This window comes from Dipodomys spectabilis, unplaced genomic scaffold, assembly GCF_019054845.1.
Source record: "Dipodomys spectabilis isolate Male_0828 unplaced genomic scaffold, ASM1905484v1 ptg000673l, whole genome shotgun sequence".
Taxonomy (NCBI): Eukaryota; Metazoa; Chordata; class Mammalia; order Rodentia; family Heteromyidae; genus Dipodomys; species Dipodomys spectabilis.
The window spans coordinates 574,852-599,774 of NW_024871350.1; the positions used below are offsets into that span (position 1 = coordinate 574,852).

The following is a 24,923-nucleotide window of genomic DNA, read 5'->3' on the forward strand; positions in this document are numbered from 1 at the left end:
CGCCTTGACAATAAAAAAATAAAATTTATCTGGGGAAAAGTATGTAGAGAAAAGGGTTTTCAGTTACATGAGCAAAGTAATGAGTACATTGTTGTCTCCTCCTTTGTTTTCCTCCTACCATCCCTTCTCTCCCATCTCCACAACTACACTCCCCACCCCCCAAACCCTGCTTAAATTATAAAGTTTGTTTTAGACATAGGCTTGTACATCCTTCCTCTGTATAGCATTCTCACAATAAAAAACTTACATAAAAAAGAAAACCTAATGTATTCAGGGCTCTCAGGATGTCACAGAATCTCTAAGAAGACCAGAAAATTAGGTTTGGTAGCCATATAATTAGTAACAACCAAACCTAGGGCAAGTGTCAAATATTTTGCAACCATATTATTGACTCCAACTACCCTCAGTAGGAAAAAGCCTATTGATAAACATGACACTGTTCTGTAGTGTCGTCACTGAATATTAGCCCTACCCAAATCAAACCCCCAAAGCAGTCCAGTCAGGAGACTGTATTAGTCAGTTTTCTTATGTAATAAATGATTCTCTAGCCACAACAATGAAAAAAACAAAAGGATTTTCAGTTAGATCCATATAGATAAATATCACCAAGAAGTGGAAGGGCACCAAATCAGACTGAAAACACTTCATTCTCAATAGAGAAACACACATACAAGTGGGTCAACAATGCATGTAAAATAGTAGCTTTATATTAGTTAATGCTGAGGAAATGCTTTTGTAACTAGGAGAATACATTGGTAAGATGATATTACCATTTAAAGGTGACATTTTGTACATGTAAATAAAGGTATAGTCTTACAAAAGCTAATCTTTTGCAGTTTTAAGTATGTTTCTTATAAATGCTCAGGAATATACTTTTATTGTTATTTTAAAATAGAGTGGTCCTTGTCAAGGATTATTGCAGGGATACACATGAAGTATTTAACAGGCATTTAAAACAGTAATCCTTTTCATTCCCACTCTGCTCACCCAGTAACACATGAAGAGGCAGTTAAGGCCATGCTTCCTTTGCTCTGACCCTGCTTGACACAGTCTTCCTCTGCAAGAATAAACCATATAGAATTCCTTGAATGATCGATTTGCAAAAGAACTTATTTCTTAGGAACAGATTAGTTGAATTCTGTTTTCACGTGTCAGTACTTCATATATCACTTAGGTTGTATTAGACAAATAAGGAAAATGTTAGGAAAAAGCTAAGAGATAATTATTAAAATAAATTTTAGGATAATGTTGGGATAATAACAAATGTTATAGTGAACCTATCTATTTTTAAAAATTACTTTATTATTATTATTATAGAGGTAATGTACAGAGGGATTGCATTTACATGAAACAAGTAATGAGTACATTTGTTTTTGTACAGTGTCTTCTGGTCCCTCATTCATATCCATGTCTTTAACCCAACATCAATTCAGTACCTTTGTTGCCATCAACTAAATTTATGCTTGTAAAGATTCTGATAATTAGTAAATATGTATTCAAAATCTAAAACATCAATTCTGTCATTTAAACCATGTTCCATGGTCATTAAGTCAGTGCTACATTGTAGCTATAGATTTATAAAAGCTGCTTTATGAAAAGAAGCTTGAAGATGCTACAAGGATGATCATATCTAAGTTTATAGTGTCTCTTTACAAGACTTAATATTTACTTGATTTGGAAAATACAGATTGATGACTGTTAAATGTTAAGATCAGTGTACTGTAACATGTAAAAGTAAGAGTAAACAAAAAAATCTAACTTGTTGTTTCATGAAGATTCCTTTTTCATAGGGAAGATAGACCTAAAAGTAATTACACATTGTATTAAGTGTTAGGCAGGAAATATCCATCTAACCCATCAGTTCAGACTTGGTATTTGACATTGAGTTCTTCATATACGTGGTTAATTCAGCTATAAGAAACGAATTAAAGTTTGGTTTAATTATACTTCAAAACTTGAAAAATAGTGGCCATAAAAATTTCAATTTGGTCAAGAGAGATGCCGTGAATTCGGTCATGGGAATTGTAGGAATTGTGGGGGACACTACAGTGAATGTTTGCCTATTTATTCCATATAGTATACAGAGTATGGATGTATATAGAATTACTATTATCAGGTATTTCTTTTCTAATTTTAAAAAGAGAATTTTATAATTCAAATTTTCTGCAAAATGTCTAGATTTTCAAAGCTCTGAGTAGCATTAACAAGATATATTAGGCAGGATTGGTTTTTCAGGTTGGCAGGTTCTATTTTAAAAGCAGTATAGTGAAGAAAGAACACTGGCCTAGAGATCAAAGGAGCTACAAATCTTGTTTCTTGTTAAATACATATGCAATTTCTATTCACCTTTATGTCCTCATGAGGATAAAGCTGATATGATAGCCTGTGGAAGGAAAGTTCAAAAATGGATTCCCCAATAACCAATCAAGGAAGCCTGGTAACATATTTAGGAATAATAGGAATAATAGCTATGAATTAGGTGTCGACTTCCTTCCCCCCAAACTTTTATGTTTTCTTCAGAAAATGTCACATACCTTATATGTATGTAGATGAATCACTAGTACTACAACTGTAATCTTCCACAGGCTGGGAAGGCTACCTTTGAACCACAGCATTGATCACTGAGAGAGGCCCTGAGACCCTGGACACAGGGAAGCTTGTTTGTAAACTCCTGATAAGAAACAGCCTTGCCCCTCCCCAAATTCCACAAATGTATATACAAGATGCAGGGTACCAAAATCAAATACAGTAACAACAGGGGATATACCATAGGGAAAAGAGCATACAAAGGAAACAAAATAATCACATAATCACATAGTGCATTAGAAACAACAACAAAGAAAGACCTATTGTGCCCTTATCTTGGGGTTTATTTCATTTAGCATCATCTTATATGGTCATATGTACATAGCTTTTGAGCTTTTCTACTCATCTGATGAAATCATCCTAGACATATACTAATTATTGAAAATGAGGGAAACCATGGGACCTATATTTCTTTGGTGTCATTCTTTCTGATGGAATCATAGAATTCTTATACACACACACACACACACACACACACACACACACACACACACACACACACACATATACATATATATCACATTATCTTGATCCATTCATCTACTGAGGGGAATAACAAAATGCTGAAACAAGGACACAGGATGACCCATTGCAACACTGATACCCACCCACAAGACAGTATACTGGAAATTAATTTTATAACTTCTGGGGGTGGGGTGGGGCAAGGAGTGAGGGAGGTGGGGGAAAGAAGGGATAGTGGAAGAACAACAAGGGAAGGGGTAATAAATGCTCAACAAGAAATGTACTCATTGCCTTGTTTATGTAACTGTAACCCCTCTGTGCAGCATCTTTACAATGAAATAAAATTACAAAATAAAAAAGAAACACCTTTGCCTTGACGCTGGTGTGATTCATCCCTCAGAGGTTTAAAGTTCTTGTCACACTTTGTCTCAACTACCTTTCTCTCTCCTTGAGCACGTGCTTGGAACTTTGCCACCTCCCTCTTCTTCAGGAGTCAGTAGAATTTGAATATTAACTTACTGTGTTGTGTTGGATAGCAAAATTTCAATTTGTCTTCAAACAGTTTGCATGAATTTTGAAGTGGAATATACATTGTGGCATTTAATCCTGTCCTATGCATTTCATATGATGTTTTGTTATATTACTGTATGTAATTCTGTAGTGTATTAGATTTCAAAAGTGAGAATCTGTATCTGAATCTTATATAAAATTAACTCCAGGTGAGCACATTGAGTAGCAGTCACTATCATTAATTTTTCGAACTCTGCACTGACACACCAAAAGTTGGTAGAATCAAAGTATGAAAACTTATCAGTGGTACAGAGTAAAATTGATCTTGACTAAATCAAAACACATCCTTTTCTTAGGTTTTGGAGCACATTGGAATCACTGTCTAGTCATAAAATTTGCATAGAGAAAGAACTCTACAGTAACTTTAATCAGTGTTCTAATAGTGATGATGGTTGAAGGTGGTAAAGGGTTGAGAGAGCCCCTATTACAGCCATATCTCACAGGAACTTGGCTGATAATAGCTCTATTGTCAGTAGCATATGTTGCTATACTATCTGATTCAGTGTTTAAATTACTGGATCAAAATATTTCTGCCACTGATTTTTGTATGAATACTGTTATGAGTTTATTTTAGTCATGAAGAATTTCAGGAACCTTGCTTATGACTATAGTTTCACACCCAGACTTGAGAATGGTGTGGGACACTAAATTGGAGCTTTAGTAGACAAAGAAAAATCTGAGTATGTATGAAATATTCTTGGACAGTTCCACAGAATCCATAACTTTTTTCACATTGTATTATTATATATTGAGCTGAGTTGCTAGTAGCATCTTGTGAAGCTTGATCAAAAAATTCCAAAAATGTTGATTATTTGGCAAAGAAAGAAACCTATAATAAATCAGTTGACATCACTAAAGAACAAATTTAGAATATACATATCAAATTTTATTTTTCCTATCCTAGCTGTGAGTTGAAAACATTTGGGAAAAATAGTGTCTGCAGACACTCTACAGACTTTTATCAATATTTCCTAAATAATACATTATAGCCATACTTACAAAGCATTTATATTGCATTGGGTATTGTAAGTAATTTGGAGATGTACATATTTGGAAAACGTACATATTTGCAAATTCTATGCTAGTTTATGTAAGAAATTATATATGTACAGATTTTGGTATAGGGGACTGGATAAAATCCTGCACAGTTACTATATGTGTATTTAACTTGTAGACCCAAAGCCCTAGAACTATAGCTTGAATGCAGAATAAAATTTGTTTTTGATATTAGACAAATGAGAGCATGTCAAATATTATTGTAAGCTCTTAATTTTCTAAGAACTTTTTAAGTCTTTAATGAAAAGACAGTTAAATCATGGGCTTTTATATATTTATCAGAGTATTAATCACAATATTTCAGAAGTCAGTAATTTCACAATGTAAGTTCAGGTAGTCTATGGAGCCTGTATCATAGGAAACGTTTATTTGGCATTTATGAGTATAATATACTCATTCAAAGAGACTGAATGAGTCATATGTATGCCCAAATCAAATATTTCTGACAGTAACAGAGCTAAAAACTGTTAAAAATGGGTCACTTTTCCTCCTACTTTCTTTTCCCAACACCCCTAAGATATGTTTGAATTTGTTATTTATTTAGAGTCCTTTCTCTAGACCTTTGAAGCAGGGAGGTGGTTGTGCTTCAAAACCAAACAAAAATAAAAAATAATAAACAAACATGAATCATAACAAAAAAGTCATTGTAAGAAAATATATGTATATTTTCAGTGAGAGTTATAGAACATTGTTATTTTATTTATATTTAGAAATGTATCAAGACTCAAAAAGCCACATTATAGTTCATATATATAGTGTGCATGCTGATCCTTGTGCTTGAACAAGGGCCTGGAGGCTGTCCCCAAGCTTCTATTGATCAAGCCTAGTGCTTTTCCACGTGTACAGAGCTCCAATTCTGGATTTTAGTGGTAGTTTATTGGAGATAAGCGTCTCACAAACTTTTCTGACCCGCTTGGCTTTGAACCACAATCTTCAAATCTCAGCCCCCTGAACAGCTAAGATTTAGGTGGTGCTATAGACACCTGGCTAGTTCTAATTTTTTAAACACTCAGTTTACATTTTGTTACTCTGAGAACACTGTATTGACTACACAACTGGAAAGAATGGTTGTTTTATTGAACAAGCTGATTTTGTGGGTTTTGATTGATCTCTTTCATATGTGTTGAAATTTTTGTGTGTATAATTCTGGGTGTGTGTGTGTGTGTGTGTGTGTGTGTGTGTGTGTGTGTGTGTGTGTGTGTGTGTGTGTGTGAATGTGTAACCCTTATGGGGAAGATATAGGATAGTTCAGTATTGTTCTAGATATAAATAAGGAGCTGTATGATTAATGGCTCTCTGTTTGGGAAATTAGTCAAATGAAAAATGAGAAAAAATGAGAAGTTTTATCCCCCTCCAAGGTATTGGAATACCCAATGGAATGGGAAGAAAGGCCCCTGAGAGAAAAGGAAAAGACAATATTGTTGAATCGTTTTTTGGGGGAATTGTTACGACCCGAGGCCATTTTGTTCAACAGAAATCTATAACCTATTTCCTTGCTTTCATTTAGAGAAAAGCCTTAAATCACATGACATTTCACATTATTCCTTACTGAATGGGGATTAGGCCGGAAATATAACAGTATCCATACATTAAAACACTATCTGATAGGAATTCAGGCTTTGCTATCTTCTTTGTCTCTTCCCTGCTGGTATTTCATTGTGTGTTATCTATCTAAAATTTCTGCAGTATTTAAGAAGCTTTTTTTGTGAAATAAAATAAAGACGATTAATTGGAAGTTCACTAACCAAAACTCTCAATTAACCAGTTTTATTTATTTTTTGCTACACTCTCCTTTTAGAAGGAAGAGGCAAATGACAAGAAAACAAGCTGTTAACAGGTATTTATGTATTTATTTTTTAAAAATCAACTTTCTGGGAATGTCCTGGAACCTGTACAGATTCTGCCCAACTTCCACAATTTTCCTCCCTAGAATATATTTGCTGTTGTAAGAAAGGGGAGCCATTTACATGTTTTAGCAGAAAATGTGCCATCTTGCTTAATCTTTTGTTAATGATAATAAACAAAATGAAATTAAAACGTAATTAGTACTAGTTCTTCTATTTGAGGGTTGTAGTGTACTGGGTACTCTATAGTTTCACTGTTTTAACTATTGGTTGTTTCCATTACTTTGGAATTGTTGCCAGGGTAATAGAGTGGGGAGATGACTCATAGCCACAGGGAACAACTGCTTTCTGGTTTAGTAAAGTAGAAGTTAGAAAAAAGAGTGTAAATTGATGGGGGTTGATTGAGAATCATTGGCATAAAAACCATGACACTTATGTCATGTAAAATTATGGGAAGATAATTGAGATGGCCTCCCACCCCTTGGTGTGGATGCTTAGGAAGGTACATTCACTTTTGCAGGCTGCACAGGCTATTAAGTGTGCTATAGCAACAAATGGAAGAAACTAGAGTTACTAATCCAAGTTGGTCTAATCCTCAGGCACAGGAGCATTTTGTAGGCAAGTAAGTAGATCTAAAATATTTTGAAATTTCTTTGCTTCCTCATATTTAAAAAATATATGGACATCATGGTTTACATTTGAAACATCCTAAACATCTATGGAAATGTCAGATCAGTTGCAGTCTTGAGATTTCACCTTACTTTGGACTTCCTACCTGTCAGTTTGTAATGGGGAAACAGTGAATAGTTCACTCCAAAACAACGGGGAAGAAGCCTGGGTTCCTAAGTATGTTTTCCTATTGCCTGGAACTAGTGTACCCTTTAATCATCCCCACATAGCTTTCTTATGTTAAATCACTTCTGAGTAAGGTTTTTGCCCTTAATGCTGGTTCTGTCTATATTTTTCTACAAGAAAAGTTCCATAAGACTTTAAGTAAGATAGAGACTATGCTATGTGATTTAGCTTGCATTTTCAATATAGAAAATGGAAATCATAGTGTTTCTATTATCTGGGACATTTTCTCTCTTAAAACTAGACATTGATTTCAATGTCATGCACACTAAATAATACCTGAGCAACCTGAAGTAGTGGATGTACCTCCTTAAGGGCCAAACTTTGTATGTAACTGTGATATCAATGCTGGGGAGACTAGAGCTGAGTAGACTTTATCAGGGAATGATTTGAACTGAAAATGATGGATTGGGGTTTGGGTTTAGGTTTGGATATTGTATTTCTGATTTTGTATGAATGCCATTGGATTCAGGTCTGAACTTGGCTTTTAATTTTATTTTTCATGTAAAATGACATGCAAATCTATGCCAGCTCCTCTCTAATTAAAATGGAACAGCAGATTATAGCTATAATAGATCCATTTCTGGGTTATCAAAACACACATTAAATATATACATAGAACTTATGTTTAATGAAATATGAGAAAAACAATGGACAGTTTTTTTAAGTATATGCATTAAGTTACTCATATAAATTACACAGAAACCAGGTTTGCAAACACTAATGTCTTTGGAAGCATGTCTGGTAACAGGAACTAGTAAGGACTATGGTTAACTAGAATGTGTACACACACGGTACATTGCTCCTATGTTGGAATTTAGGTTCAGTGTTGTCTTACATTTTAAGGAACTCTGAGAATGTTGAATTTTATATGGAATTCTCCAATTTGTAAATGTTCATAGATAACTTGCTAAAAATAATCAATACTGTGCAGAGAAAACAAAAGAAACCAGCCAAACAAAGAGAGAACCATCTGGGTTCTGAATCCAGCCCATAGGCTGTCACTTGGCAATCTCTGCTCTAAACTATAAACTCTCAAGCTATTACTATTACCAAAAGAAATCACAGTTTATTGTAAACACACCTAAAGCTGTGATGATGGAAAATTTAAATAAAAAGTAAATAAAAAATAAGTGGAATGCTTATAAATTATTCTTCTGCTACTCAAAATGGTGGTTACGCACCTCATGATGTTTTAATTGCATAGAACTTATTTTCCTCTTAAAGCAGTTTGAAAATTAGTATAGAATTATGAACTTTTTGCTTTCCTGTGTATCAATGAGTTACAATATGAAACAGATCATTACTGCTATGCCCAAAGGAGAATATTTAAGCATATTTTTGCCACGTACTATAATTAAGCTTTTTATTTAAAGCCCAATTTTGTTTGCTTTAATAGAAAGAAAGGCATGTGTATGGCATGTGTTGTTTTATTTTAAATTGGCTTGCCTTTAAACAATTCCCAAACCATCTAGCTGAAATTCCTTTATTTTTACAAATGTTTAAAATAAGAAATACGAGAAATATAAGTAGTTAGCATAACAAAACTTTGTTTGAACATTTGATACACATTGGCAAAGATAAAACAGGATGGTCATCTGAGTTTTTTTTTAAGGTACCGTTTAACCGATTTCAGACTTTGCTTGTTTTTCTGTCCTGACCTGGAATTTAGCACATAATCCCACTGTGCTACAATGCTTTTGACATCTGCATACCTCTTTCATCACTGGCAATTCAAAAGCACATTTGTCTTAAAAGGAAACAATTCCAATTTCAGTCTTTCTAGAAAATAAAAGGAAAGAAAAAGGAAGACACTGCCCGGACGCTGACAGTCACTAGTAACTCTGCTTTAATGACCTCTATAATTAGCACTATAAGTCCTTAGAGTAATAAATTATGGTTGTCATTTCTCATGAGAAACTGAACTTTAAAAGATAAAAAGGATAGAAGGAAAAAAAGAGTATAAATATTAAATTCTGAATGGATTAGAAAGGTATTTGTTGACAAACTATTATAAGAGAAGATTTTACAAAGACCCATATTAAAGAAGAGTCATTGTTGAGTCATTATATGTGACTATGGGCAAAATAGTTGATTTTTACTTAAATTTGTCTACATGGTGCTTCCTTTTCTAGATGATCACAAGTAATTTGTTATAAGAATGAAAGAAGTTTAAATATAGCATTCAAATTAATTAAACCTACTAAGTAAAATTTAACCAGGGTAGATATAAATAAGGTAATTCAATGTAAAATTTTTAGTAATAAACAGATCTTTTTTGTGCCATAATAGAATACTTAACATTTATTAAACATAATCTGAGGTCACTTGTCATGCTTAGTCCACTAAATAACTGAAGGTGCTTTTAGGGTCTTTGTTTTATAGATAATGATAATGAGACAGAGTGTTGAGTGATTTGTCCAAGAAGGTACAGCCTACTGATATCAGCATGAGCATGAGAGTGGAATCAAATTTCAAATTGTATGTGCTTTAGACTTGTAGGGAACTAGACTCAGTCTTATGTCTAAAACATCATTTCATATTTATCAATTGTAGTCAGTCACATACATGTATGTTCATATTTCTGTGCATACATATCTATTTATAGTGCCATTTTCCACTATCAGGAAATACATATGACAATTTTATTCTGAGGTGACTTTTGACATCATCATAGATATCATTATTTTGATAGTATTAAAATTAGGAAGAGTAATTATGACACAGTTGAAATAAAGCATGAAAAGGTCATTCAGAGCTTAATTTTAACCAAACTGCTCCTGTATAGTATTAATGATATAACTAATAATAATGTCCTTTCTGTTGTACCTTTCATCGCAAGTAATAATGTCTTACCTTTGATGTAGTCTCTTTAATATAAAAATAAAAAGTATGTTTTATATGCAAACATTATACTGTATTTGTAATTGATTCTAAAGAATTCTTCTAAATTTGCTAGTTATATTGGTTTATACCTGTAATCTCAATTACATGGGAAGCAGACATAGGAAGATCACGGTCTGAGTCTGGTCTTGGAGCATTTTCAAGATCCTGTCTCAATAATAAGGGCATGTCTCAAGTGGTAGAGCACAGCAAGTTTGAGACTGTGAGTTCAAAGTCCCTTACTTTCCCCAATTAATGTAAATTGTATGATGATGTATTATACTTTTTAAATTATGTATACATTGTATTTTGAAATTCATTTACATTGATATTTATATGTCTAGTTTATTCACTTAAAATTATTGATTATAGAATTTGTGAGTATCAATTTACTGCAGTTTGATTATTCTGTCATGTGTTTACAGACATTTAGGTTTGTCCCACTCAAAAAAAACCAAAACCATAAAAACAGAACACAGTCTTGTATCTGGTAGAACTGACCTAGAATATAAACCTAAAAGTGAAGATTTTGGTTTGTGAGTATGCACATCTCCTACTTTAATAGTTATTGCCAAACTGCTCTCCAAGTTTGTTTTGATATCTCTAAGTTGTTTTAATATCTCCTACCAGTATTATAAAATAATTTTCATTTGCCTCCATTGTTGGCAGCATAGATGTTTATTGAAATTTTTATTGAAACTATACTTATTGTGCACCAATCCTAATAAGAAAATTACATTTTGTCTGTTTGTGCATACTGTTGTAACACTCTTTGCCTCAATTTAGACCACAAATCCTGACTTATTTATCTTTCTGTTTCTCCTTATTCCTGAAGCACAGTTAGGGGTGGATGGTTAGAGAGAACATGGACTAATATCTCAGTATTTTAAGGACTAGACAGTAACACTACAGTATTTTGAATCCATCTTCATCTTTTCCCCATCTTAAACATTGTATTACAAATCATGGAATGTAATGAAATTACTGTACAGCCATTATTTGCTATGGATTTGCCTTTACTTTCTACTTTCTAATGCATTTTATGCAAGTTTCTTATTTGGTGAAGAGAATATTACAGAATTTCAGTGCACTTAATGTGTGATTTCAGCAGTGTGTTTATGGTGTTGTACATAACAAAAATGGAAGGAGGATTCGGTGGTTGACTATTTCTTATATTGTATGTTTCTTTTAGATACGGTGCTGATTGTATTTCTCATTTTAAAGAGACTTTTACTTAGAAATCTGAATTATTACCCTGAGAGAAACAGAGCTTTCAGGGTTAATTATACTTGATGTGTGCTGGAAAGAATGTAGATTTACAAACCTAATACTGCAAGAGCTTTAACTAGAAAGGAAATCAGTTACAAATGAATTTAATATTTAAATGCTCAGAGTTACTCTTACTTTCACATATACCATACATATACACATATTTACACATATGTACATGCACACAGATATTTTCTCTCTAGGAAGGACACATATTTTTTTCAGACAAGACTTACTTTATAGTGTGGAAATTTAATCAGGCTATCCACTTTTTCACAAAAAAACAGATAATTTAAAACACATGGTATTTCCAAATTTTAAGGGAGGCACAAAGATATGTCAGAGCATTTTGAAGACACGAATTCTTGGATAATGTTCACTAAGTGACTGACAATACAATTGGCAAGACAACACTCATTCAAAACATGAATATTCTAGTTACTCAATATTTTAAAAAATGCTTATCACCTACCTACATTTTGAAAACAATAGTATGTATATTTAACATATTGATCATTCTTCCTTTCCAAAACAAATTGAATTCCGTGTACTACTACTAAGTGTACACACATGTGTTAGTTTGAATGAAGTCTTGGCAAACAGTATTTGTTAACTTTTATCTACAAAACATCCAAATCATGGACATCTTTTTCTTTATTACTGACTCTAAGAATAGCTATGCACCTTACAACAAATGCCATCTAGGTAATAATCCTATAGTACTTCTGTAGGAAATATTCCTTTTTACTATTTTTTTTAAACACCTGGTTTGAACCTTGAACAAGTCATTTACATGATGTTTTCTTGGGATTACCTACATTCTTGTCCACTCTGACCTTGTAATTTTGCTCACAGTTGGAAATGTAATGCAGAGTGACTAAGATAATGTTGTTTACACAGACTTTAAGTGGAGTGACATTATAGTCAAGCAAGTGTCACATCACCCAAAGTGAAGGAAGACTTAATTACCATAATCCTGTGAATACTAAAATTTCTTTGCCATGTGTAGCATAATAATGGAATGTTCTGCATGTTATATTTGATAATGCGAGATGCAGTACATCAGGTCTCAGGCTGTGTGTTTCTTTCAAAAGGAAAGCAAAGTGGATTTCTAGAATGAAATAGCCTTTTGTGAAGTGGAAGAGTTTTAATGTTCAGGTGAAGTCTGTACTTTCTTTAAAACTCTGAGGAATTGCCTAAGTGATGTGAAAATGAAGGCCATGCTAAAATATCCATAAAGGGAATGGGGTGGCAAACCATGAATTTCTCTGAAGGTTGCAGGGTAGTTTTAACTAAATGACAGAGATAGGATAAAGAGGAAGTGCTGATAACTACCTATTATTGTACGATGGGGAACATATCATTAATTTACAAAGAGAGTAGTGACATTTTCTAAAATTGTATAGCCCTATTCTGAAAAGTTTGTGAGTGTAACTAATTAGTTGCTAACATGGAGTTGATTCTAAGACCCAGTATGAATGCATTTGAAAAAGAAAGGCATTGTCCTTAAATTGATATGGTTTGTAATACATCTTGATGAATGATACAAAATAATGTTAAGAAATGGAACTATTATGTCAAAATGGCCATTCATTGATTTGTAGTCCTTGAAGGAATTATGTTCCATGGCAACCTATTCTAAAGTCCTGCAGATAAATGTGAAGTACCCTAAGGACATCTTAGCTTTCTGTTTTAGGTAACAGAGTTTTCAATATGAAGAATTTGCTTCCTCAAAGTTTTCTTCCCTTCCCAGTTTGTAAGCACACCAAAGTTATGCTGCTACTTTAGATTACCATTTGGAGATTTTTTTTTTTTTAAATCATTTTGACCATTCAGAAAGGAAAAGTAAACAAAATAGATTCATAGAAAAATACTTCAAAAAGTGAAAATCATTAAAAATGCCGAGTGTAGCTGAATCAATAGGTTGATGTTAGTGATATGTTATTAATAATTCATGAAAACATTGATGGCCCATCTGATATATACAGTATCCCAGTATTTTAAAAATGGGTAAAAACTATTAAAACATATAAATTGTTATTTCATGTTAATAAAAATAGCCATGTTTGTAATTGGGAGAGTTTAAAAAGCATTTTGAACTCATTTATCATCACAAGAGTCTTTCTGTAGCAAATATTTTTAATCAAATATATAAATAAATTATTCTTTGATCTTCATTAAGACCCTTTTTTTAAACTAGTGTAACCAAACAATACATTACTGTAATAATATACTTGGTTAACAGACCTATATTGTCATGATTATTTAAAATGAAATTAGCTTAAATTACAAAGTCTTGTTATTACATTCTCTGTGTGGTAAGATTTACAAATACCTATTAAATCATACATTGATTTATCTGACACACAAACTCTAAAGAGGATATTGGTTTTTATTTTTGTCATGAATTGCACTTGGCAATAAAGCATATACTTAAAACATTCAAAACATTATACGGAAGGATTTAGAATACCTGCTTTAAAAAGTCCATTTAAAATTAGTCTAACTGTTTTAACAGAATTGAAAACAAATTGCCTCTAGTCTTTATTTGTCCAGCTATCCCTCTTCAAAATTAATGTAAGGATAAGATAGTTTTTAATACAATGGACTTGATACAAAGGTTGCTGAGGCCGTGTGTGTGTGTGTGTGTGTGTGTGTGTGTGTGTGTGTGTGTCTGTGTGTGTGTGTGTGTGTGTGTGTGTGTGTGTCTGTGTCTGTGTGTGTGAGAGAGATTCTGGAGACTAAACCTGAAGCTTCATGGATGCTAAGGGTGTGCTCACCTCTCACCCCATCCTGGTTTTCTTTTTTTTTTTTTAATAGTTTTTATTGAGATTGATTACATAAATTTCACAAATACCCCAACATGTTTTAAAAAATTGAAAATAATCATCCTATTTTAGGACAGCTACAGATTTACAGAGGACCATTGTAATGACTGTTCGGAGATGTCTCACATCACCGTATCTAGTTTCCTCTGTTGTTAATATCTTAAAATTAGCAGATCAATTGGTTACAATTAAGGAACCAATACTGATATACCATTATTAACTGAAGTATGGATTTAGTCAGCCTTCCTCAGTTTTTCCTTAGTGACCTTTACCTTTGGTAGGATGTAGGATAGCACATTACAGTTATTTGACACATCTGTTTACACCTCCTTTGAAGTTGTTTTCTTTCTTATTTTTGAGGCATTCCAGTCAGATATTTGTAGAATTTTCTTCATTGAGGTTTGTCTAGTGCTTTTATAATTACTAATTTCAAGTTGTATTCTGTAGGAGGAAGATCATAGAGGTAAATTGCCATTTTCTTCACATCATGTCAAGGGTATATACTATCATGATAACTTGTTACTCTTGAGGTTGACCTTGACCATTTAGCTTATGTAGTGGTTGTCAAGTTTCTTCACAGCAAAGTTGCTTGGTAATTATCTTTCATTTCTGTAGTATGCTCTTCTCTTTGGGAATTTCTGGAAGGCCATCACTACATGCAAAATAATTTGAAATTTTTCTGCATGGAAAATTGAGCTCTTCTCCATTGACTTATTTAATCATTTTTATCAGTACAGAATCAGGCATTTATTTTATACATTGGTTATAATCCAATATGGTAATGTTTATGATGATGATGATGATTATTGATTTATTGTTCTTGGTGTTGTTGGCTGTACTTTGGTTTGAACTTAAGAACTTTTGCTAGCTACAACTGAACCATGATTACCCCAACAATATTTATTTTATTTAAAAAAAATTCTTCCATCTTTGGCAGTTGAGAGTTCTTTCATTTGGTTTCTATGTGCCATTGTTTTACATGATACCAATAATGTAGATTTATTTGTGTGTTTCTATACTTTCTTACACTATAAAATCCTCTAGGTCTATGGTCAGCTATTTCACCAAGGAGGGTTTTGGACAGTTTTTGATCTTATTAATACATAGTGGATAAGAAAGAGGCTTGTAAAACTATCTCAACTTAATTTTCTTGTTGGTGTCCTGAATTTTCTATCATGTTTATGATGTACATATGCCTCATTGTCTTAACACATATATCTGTGTCCAGCATTCTCATAATAGCTAGTAAGAAAAGGGCAAGCTTGGCAACAATGGCTCATGGTGGTAATCCTAGCTACTTAGGAGGCTGAGATCTGAGGATCAAGGTTCTAAGCCAGCCAGGGCAGAAAATGCCTATGAGACCCTTATCTCCAATGAACCACTCAAAAACTAGAAGTTGGCGCTGTGGCTCAAGTGGTAGAGCGCTAGCCTTAAGCCCAAAGAGTCTCTGAGACAGCACCCAGGCTTGAGTTGATGCTCCACAACCAACAGCAAAAGGAAAGGGCAAGAAACCTCACAGTCTTTTACAGTCATGCATTGTAATAAACCGATTTGAAACAATACTATTCAATTCTCCAATATGCATGTCCTTCGTGCAATGTGCTCCCTTACACTGATCCAAATAAATGAGTTAATCATTAGTACTTGAGTCCTCATGAATTCATTTTTCCCTCAGAGAGGATTCTGGGGTCAAATTAATGTGGAAAATAAAAGCTTAACATAAAGATAAATGAAGAGGTTTTACTGCAGGGCTCCTCAGAGTCTTATAAATTTGCTCTGAGACTCTCTAAGTGAAGATAGTACATAGAAGGTTTACTGTTGTTCTATTATAGGAAACACATTTCCAAATGCTTTTATAGTGGCTGGAGTCTTGATTTTGTGGCCAAAAGTCTCAAGTTTTACCACATATTGTATCATCCATTACCTCTAAGACCACAGACAAATCACTTAATCTGGAAATACCTTTTGTTCTCTTTCTTTTGGGGGGAATACATACTGTACTGAGATTTGAGCTCAGAGCTTCATACTTGTTAGCCATACCCACAGCTCTTTTTGCTCTTGTTTTTGTGAGATAGACACCTTACTTTTGTCCAGGCTGGCCTGGAATGGATTATAAAATACATTTCATAGTTAAGATGATAGACTTGTGCTACCACACCCAGACATTTCTGTTAAAATATTTTTTTATTATTTTTTAATGTTTTTATTGTTAAAATACTGTACAGAGAGGTTACAATCACATGAGCAAGGTAATGAGTACATTTCTTATCAAACATTGTTGCCTCCTCCTTTGTTTCCCCCTTGCCATCCCTTCTCTCCCATCTCCACAATTACATTCCTCCCCTTCCCTGCCCCAATTCCTCCTGCCAAAATGGTAAAGTTTGTTTTTCAACATAGTATCTTGTACTTCTCATTGTTACAGTGGGTCAACCTGTATCCCTATTTAAACAATTGTTTTTTCCCTTCCACTCCCCAAATTATACCAACATCAAATACAGTGAAAACAGGGGTAATAACGTGGGGGAGAGACATACAAAGCAACAAAAAAAAATTACGTGGTACTTTATAAATATGTTAGAAACAATAGCAAGAAAGAAAAAAAAAACCACTTGTGACCTTATATTGGGGTTTATTTCTCTTATTTGACCTTTTCTGTTTGTCTCAGATATATGAAGGTTATTGCAAATAAGGGAAACCATGGGACCTAGGTTTCTTTGAACCTGGCTTACTTCACTTAATATGATTGTTTACAAGTCTTTCCATTTCCTAACAAATGGGGCAATGTCACTATTTTTGATGGAGGCATAGAATTCCATTGTGTATATATTCCACATTTTCTTGATCCATTCATCTACTGAGGGGCATCTGGGTTGGTTCCATATCTTAGCTATGGTAAATAATGCTGCAATAAACATAGTTCTGCTGGTATCTTTAGTATGGTCTTGTTTATGATCATTTGGGTAAATTCCCAGAAGTGGGATTGCTGGGTCATAGGGGAACTCTATGTGGAGTATTTGAGGAACCTCCTTATTACTTTCCAAAGTGGTTGAACAAGTTTACACTCACACCAACAATGCAGTAGGGTTCCCTTTTGTCCACATCCCCTGCAGCATCTATTGTTATCAGAGTTCATGATTCTAGCCATTCTAACTGGGGTGAGGTGGAATCTCAAGGATTTTTTCATTTGCATTTCTTTTATGGCTAGAGAGGTTGAGCATTTCTTCATGTGTCTACTGGCCATTCTTATTTTCTCTTTAGAGAAGTTTCTCTTTAAGTCTTTAGCTCACTTATTTATTGGGCAGTTGTTTCTATGAGGATTTGTTGTTGGGGGATTTAAGTTTTTGAGTTCCATGTATATTTTAGATATGAGACCCTTGTCCGTTGTATGGCTAGTGAAGATTTTCTCCCAATCTGTGGGCTTTCTATTGATCTTGATAGCTATGTCCTTTGCCTAGCTGAAGCGCTGCAGCTTCATGCAAGTCCATTTGTCCAACCTTTTATTGATTTGTTGTTTCTGGGTCTCTATTAAGAAAATTTCAGCCTGTGCCAAGGAGACCTAGGGTTTCTCCTACCCATCCTGTAATGTTTTCAGGGTGGCTGCTTTGAGTCCGAGGTCTTTGATCCATTTGGAGTTGATTCTGGTGCAAGGTGATATTTAAGGATCTAGCTTTAGTTTTCTACAAGTGATTAACCAATTTTGCCAGCACCATTTACTGAAGAGGCTGTCTTTCTTCCATTCTAGTTTTCCTTATTTTAGATTAGGTGGTTATAGGTCTGTGGGTTCATTTCTGGGTTGTCAATTCTATTCCATTGGCCCTGAGGTCTGTTCTTGTGCCAGTACCAAGCTGTTTTGATTATTATGGCTTTGTGGTAGAGTTTGAAATTTGGTATTGATATTCCTCCAGCACTGTTCTTTCTGTTAAGGATAATTTTTGTTATTCGGGGTGTTTTACTGTTCCATATGAATTTTTGGATTGCCTCTTCTATTGTCTTGAAGAGTGAGGTTGGAATATTGATATGTATCACATTGAATTTGTAGATAAGCTTGGTAAGTATCACCGTTTTCACGATGTTGATCCTTCCAATCCCAGAGCATGGGAGGCTTTTCCACTTTCTCAGTTCTGTTTGGACTTCCTTTTTCAGGTTTTTGAAGTTTTCATCATAGAGGTCCTTCACTTCTTTAGTTAATTTCTAGGTAGTTTATTTTTTTGTGAGGCTATTAGGAATGGACTTGCTTTCCTGATTTCAGCCACGATCCTTAGTAGGGTTAATTTTATACCTTGCTACTTTGCCAAAGTTTCGAATCAGCTAGAGTAATTGGGGAGTGGTGTCTGTGGGATTCTTTAAATACAAGATTATGTCATCTGCAAAGAGAGAGAGTTTTGCTTCATCTTTCCCTATTTAGATCCCCTTTATGTTTGCATCTTGTCTTATTCCTGTAACTAGGCATTCTAATACTAGATTGAAGAGAAGTGGTGAGAGTGCACATCCTTGTCTCATTCCTGAGTTAAGAGGAAATGGCTTTAGTTTTTCACCATTGAGTATAATGCTGGCTGTAGTTTTGTCATATACAGCCTTTATTGTATTGAGGAATGTTCCATAGATTCCTAGTTTTTCCAGAGCCTTCACCATAAAGCGTTGTTGGATCTTGTCAAATGCTTTTTCTGGATCTATTGAGATAACCATGTGGTTCTTATCCTTGCTCTTGTTGTTGTGATGTATAATATTAATTACTTTGCATATATTGAAGCAGGTTTGCATCCTTGAAATGCAATCTGTTTGATCATAGTGTATGGTTTTTTGGATGAATTGTTGAAGTCAATTGGCCAATTTTTGTTTAGAAGTTTTGCATTAATGTTCATCAAAGAAATGTGCCTTTAGGTCTCTTTCTTTGATGAGTCCCTGCCTGGTTCTATGATGGCTTCATAGAAAGAGTTTGGTACTGAACTTTCTCTTTAAATTTCATTGAAGATTTGGAGGAGTATTGGTGTGAGCTCTGCCTTGAAGGTCTTGCAGAATTCTCCTGTGAATCCAGCTGGTCCTTGGCTTTTCTTAGATGCGTGGTCTCTTATTGCTGTTTCTATTTCAGTGCTTGATATGGGCCTGTTAAGATGGTTTAACTCATCTTGGTTTAGTTTCGGCATGTCGACATTTGCTAAGAAATCGTCCATTTCTTCCAGGTTCTCAAAACTTATTAGCAGAAAGGTTTGAGAACTATTCCTTTATAATATTCTAAATCTTGGTTGTTGCTATGGTGATGTTTCCATTCTCATCTCTGAGTTTGTTTATTTGGGTGTGTTCTCTTCTTTTTCTGATAAGATTTGCTAAGGCTCTGTCAACTTTGATAAATTTTTCGAAGAGCCAACTCTTTGGTTTGTTGATAGTTTGTATGTTTTTTTGTATTGTAATTAGTTTAATTCTGATTTAATTTTTATTATTACTTTCTGTCTACTGGATTAGGGTTTATCTTGCTGCTCTTTTTCAACGAGGTTTAGATATCTCATTAAATTGTTGGTTTCAGATTTCTCCAATTTGTTGATGTAGGAACGCAGAGCTATAAACTTGCGTCTGAGTAATGCCTTTGCTGTGTTCCAGAGGAGCTGGTAACTTGTGTGTTCATTTTTGTTGAATATCATGAATATTGGAATTTCCTTTCTAATCTGTTCCACGACTCACTGGTGATTCAACAGTGTTGTTCAGTCTCCATTTGTTACAGGGCTTTCTTTGGTGGCTTTTGGTGTTGAGTTCTAATTTTATTACCTTGTGGTCAGAGAGAATGCAGGTAATAATTTCAATGTTTCTGAATTTGGACAAGTTTACTTTGTGACCTGAATTGTGGTCTATTTTGGAAAATGTTCCGTGTGCTGCTGAGTAAAATGCTGCTGGGTGAACTATTCGGTAGATGTCTGTTAAATCTAGTTGATCTATGCAGTTGTTTAGATCTGCCGTTTCTCCACTGGGTTTTTGCTGAATTGATCTATCTAGTGGAGATAGTAATGTGTTAAAGTCCCCAACAATTAATGTCTTTGGATCTATGTGGGATTTGAGGGAAAGTAGTGTTTCTTTGTTGAATTTTGGTGCTCCGTTGTTTGGTGAATAGATATTTAGAATTGTAATACCTTCCTGAAGGAGAGATCCCTTAATTAGTATGTACCAACCTTCTTTATTTCTTCTCACTAATTGTAATTTAAAATCTATTTTATCTGATATTAGGATTGCAACTCCCTGTCTTTATGAGAGCTGTTTGCTTGGTAGATTTTATTCCAGACCTTTACTTTCAGAATATGTTTGTTTTTTATGGGCAAGGTGAGACTCTTGAAGGCAGGAAATAGAAGGATCTTGCTTTTTAATCCAACTAGACAGTCTATGTCATTTAATTGGAGAGGTAAGTCCATTAATGTTGAGAGTTAGGACTGAGAGGTGTTTAGTAGTTCCTCCCATGTTATCCACCTTCTTGGGGGCTGTGACAAGTGGGTTCTTCCTATAGTTTTTGGATTCTTAGTTTGGGTGCCATTTCTTGGCCTTTATTGTGGTCTTGTTGGTTTTCTAAGCATAGGACATCTTTAAGTATCTTTTGTAGGGCTGGTTTGGTGGAAATATATTGTTTCAGTTTTTCTTTGTTATGGAAAGTTTTTATTTGACCTTCTGTTATGAAGGAGAGTTTAGCTGGGTACAGTATTCTAGGTTGACAGCAGTTTGTCGTTAGGATGTGTCATACATAATTCCAGGCTCTTCTTGCTTTAATTGTCTCTGCTGAGAAATCTTAGGTGATTTTAATTGGTTTCTCTTTATAAGTGATCTTTTCTCCTTGACAGATTTATGGATCCTTTCCTTGGTCTGAATTGATCCTGTGCAGATTGTAATGTGACGGTGGGACATTCTGGTTTGGTGTATTTGGCATTCTAAAAGCTTCTTGTATCTGAATAGGCCTATCTTTTTGCATGTTTGGGAAGTTCTCTGCTAGGATCCAATTAAATAAATCTCCTAGACCATTAACGTTTGTCACTAGGTGCTCCTCTACATGTGTACCATTATCCTCAAATTAGGCCTTCTGATGGTTTCTCCCAAATGTTGAATAGATCTATCATATTTCTTGGAATTTTCTTGGATATTTGTATGTTCTTTCTCTATAATATCTAGGCTGTCTTCAATCCCCAAGATTGGATCTTCTGCGTGGTTTAACCTACTGTCTAGACTTTCTACTTTGTTATTTATTTCCTGTTCTTCTAATTGGTCAGCTTTGATGACCTCAAGTTCTTTGTTGGAGCTTTGTTTTAGATCTTGTATGAACTTCTTTACTTCTTTAATTTGGTGTTCAATGTTTATTCTCAAATCACTTAGTTGATTCGTTATGGTATCCTTGGACTCCTTTTCCTTCTGAAGGGCTCTATTCAGCATTCCCTTTGTGGTCTCCCTGAGTTCTTTCAGTGGTCTGCTTTTGGATTCCATGAATGCCTCTGTTGATCTTTGCCTATTCTCATCTTGCTCATGCAATTCCTGTATTACTCTTTGATTCACTTCCTCACCCTCATGCAATTCCTGTATTTCTCTTTGACTGTTCTCAGCCTGTTCACTCAATCTTTGAGTATCTTCCTCAAGCTCATGAGATTCATGTAGTAATTTTTGGTTAGCCTCAACATGCTCATGATGTTCCTATATTAGTCTTTGTTTTGCTTAGTCTTGCTCCCTATCACGTTCACACTGAGTCCTTTGCAGGTTTTCAATCTTCATTCACCATGTTTACCAGTAGTGTTTGGAGAGCTTTTTGGGAACTCTCCTCTAGATTATTCATTAACTGTTCTGTTGTCTGTTTATCCTGAGTGGGAGCTGAGATTCCCGAACTTGTCATTTTTCTTGTGTTTCTCTGGCTTGTTCTGCCCATTTGGTATGAAAGTAACACCAATTTTGTGCTAGAACACTATTTTAAGGCAAGCATCAACCAGAATCCTGAGTTGCACAGTCAAAATGGCTGCAGATACAATCTAGTTCAACAGATACAATCTATTCAACATCAAACTACTATGGATTAATGGGCTAAGAACATCTAAGAGGGATTCAGCAAACCAGAAATTATTAAGTTTAGGGAGAATTGTAGGGAAAAGTAGGATTAGAGGGATGTAGAAAGGTAAAAGAGGAGTGAATTTAACCAAGTCCTAATCTCAGAGAGGGAAAAGGATAAAACAGAATGATAGGAGAGGGATAAAAAAAAGAACACCAGAAAAAATGGAAAAAGAAAAATTTAAATTTAAAAAATAAAACACTTAAAAACTATTTAACTATAAGGAAATAATTTTGAGATAAGAAATAATTTTGAGATAGAATGAGAGGAGGGGAAAGATAAAAATGAAAAATGAAAAATAAAAAATAAAATTCTTAAAACTGGAATACTTGAAAGTTATATAGGTATAAAGAAATAATACTTCTATTAAAGAAGTTAAACCTAAGAGGTTGTGAATTAAGCAATAGTTTTTTGATTAAGCATGTACACAATGAGGGATAAGGTCTAATAATCAATGACGGGTATATATCTGGGGCAAAAAGGAAAGAGAAAACAAAAAAAATAGGAAAAGAAAAAGACAAAAAAGGACCAAAAGGTCAAAAGAGATTTAACAAAAGCATACACACAGAAAATCACTCCTTGAACGAAAAAAGAAAAAAATAGAAAATAATTAAAAAATAGTAATTAAAAGTAGGTAGAAATAAAGAGTTCTTTGATTTTTTTGAGGGGAGGGGGAAGATCTTGTATCTTCCCTGTGTCCATAAAGAATCCCTTGGTGGAGTCTCTTGTCTGCTTGTGGTTTTTGGTTTCCTGTGGCTTGATTTGCTTCTTAAGTTGGTTTGTTTAAGCAGGCAGAGAGGTCTGCCTTACCCAGGACTTTGTGATCCTCCTCCCAGACTAGTTCAGTGGAAGGGAGATCTGCTCTGAGTATTACAAAAGAGGGAGATGGCTGTTTCCTCTAGTTTGGAGGTGCTGTGATGAGGCTAGGTTCTGTGTAGGGTTGAGCCATATCAGCAAACAGTAGCTTTTCCCTGAGAGGCTAGCTCCTGAGACACTCACAGAGCCCAGCCTGGAGCCATTCTCAGGGTTTATTTTTACTGAATTTCAATTGTTTAGGCTTCCATGGAGAGGGGCAGCCTCTGGCTCTGTTTACCCAGTGAAGACAGTCACTCCTCTGTGGGCTGAGCTTTCTCTACCTGGGCGAGGTGTCTTTCCCCTGGGTGGAGCTTACCCTGGCAGGTCAGGTCAGTTTCCAGTGACCTGCTAATGGCTCCAATTGTTTTCTTCCAAGGCCTGGGTTGGAGCTAGCTGCTTTGTCTGGCGTTTTTCAGTATCAAAGATGGAAATCTTCTCCAGTTGTGGGGGAGGAATTGCCTTTCCACCATGACTCCATGAGGAGTGAGGATGCCTGGGTCCTACTCACACTAGGCTCTTGGCTCCTGGGCCATCCCTGGTCTGAGATCAGCAGTATGAAGATTTGTGCTCCTTGTCAGTTCTTGCTGGTAGCGTTCACTCACATGCCATGTCTGGCTCCTTTGTCTTTGTCCTGGACTTTCCCTGTTGGTATGGTGGCCATGGCCACCACCACAGCCGCCATAGCTGTGGCTACTGGCATGTGCTCAGATCTGTCTCCTTGACCGTGCTGCCTGGATTTTCCCTCTCTGGCCAAACTCTCTGTACTGTGATGGCACACTTGGTGTGATTCTCTAGCCTTGGACTGTTCACTGGAACACTAAAACTGGTTTCTATGCGAGAGCTTGTTTAGCCTCCAGCTTCTCCTCTGCCATCTTTCTCTGGTCTCCTCTATTTTTTAATATACATTTTTATTGTAAAAATACTGTACAGAGGGGTTACAGTTACATGAGTAGGGTAATGAGTACATTTCCTATCCTCTCTATCTCTGCCGCAAAAAATGGAAGTATAGACTTTAGGACTTGTATAAACAATGTATATGGGTAAGGAAGCAATTGTTTATTATTAGATTTCATGCAGTATGACTATCTAATAGATTTATTTTTCCCCTGTGAAACTAGCCTTTTTTCAGACTTACACAACTCAATTGCTGTATCAGCTTTACTTTTACCATATTGTTCTCTTCCGGTTTTAATGAAATACTTTAGTTCTGTATTTAATTGGCCTGAACTGGATATGACTTTTCATGTATATTCTCAAACATTTTGTAACTTTCCTAGTTCAAATATAGCTGCCTTCTTTTAAAGGAGCCGTTATAAGAAGTTTTAAGCAAACCTTCCAACCTTAATCCAGAAATTGAAGAACTTTCCTTGTGTCTTACAAATCTATTAAGTTTACTGAATTCACAGCAGCACAACTAAATTCCAGCAACTGGAAAAATAATTAGTTAAATTAAGTTGGAGATGTTGTAAACAAGTGAAGTCATTATTCATTCTGTACCGCACTACAAATGTGGGAGGACACATTAAATGATAAATTAGGCATGAACTGCTTTAATCTGTAAGCTGAGCATGTTAGCAAATGGCTTGCGTTTGTAATTAGTATTTACGGCCACAGGAGAGTGCCTTTTTAAAAAAATAGTGACAGTAAATTGATCAGTTT

The 24,923-nt window shown here is 34.8% G+C and overlaps 1 protein-coding gene across 1 annotated transcript in view; it reads left to right on the top strand.

Annotated features, from left to right (window-relative positions):
• Positions 1-24,923, top strand: part of Dach2 (dachshund family transcription factor 2) — a 542,498-nt gene that overhangs the window by 156,432 nt on the left and 361,143 nt on the right. Inside the window, exon 2 of the mRNA XM_042672182.1 lies at positions 6,473-6,511. Coding sequence (XP_042528116.1) covers positions 6,473-6,511 — 39 coding nt within the window. The remainder of the gene's footprint in view (positions 1-6,472; positions 6,512-24,923) is intronic.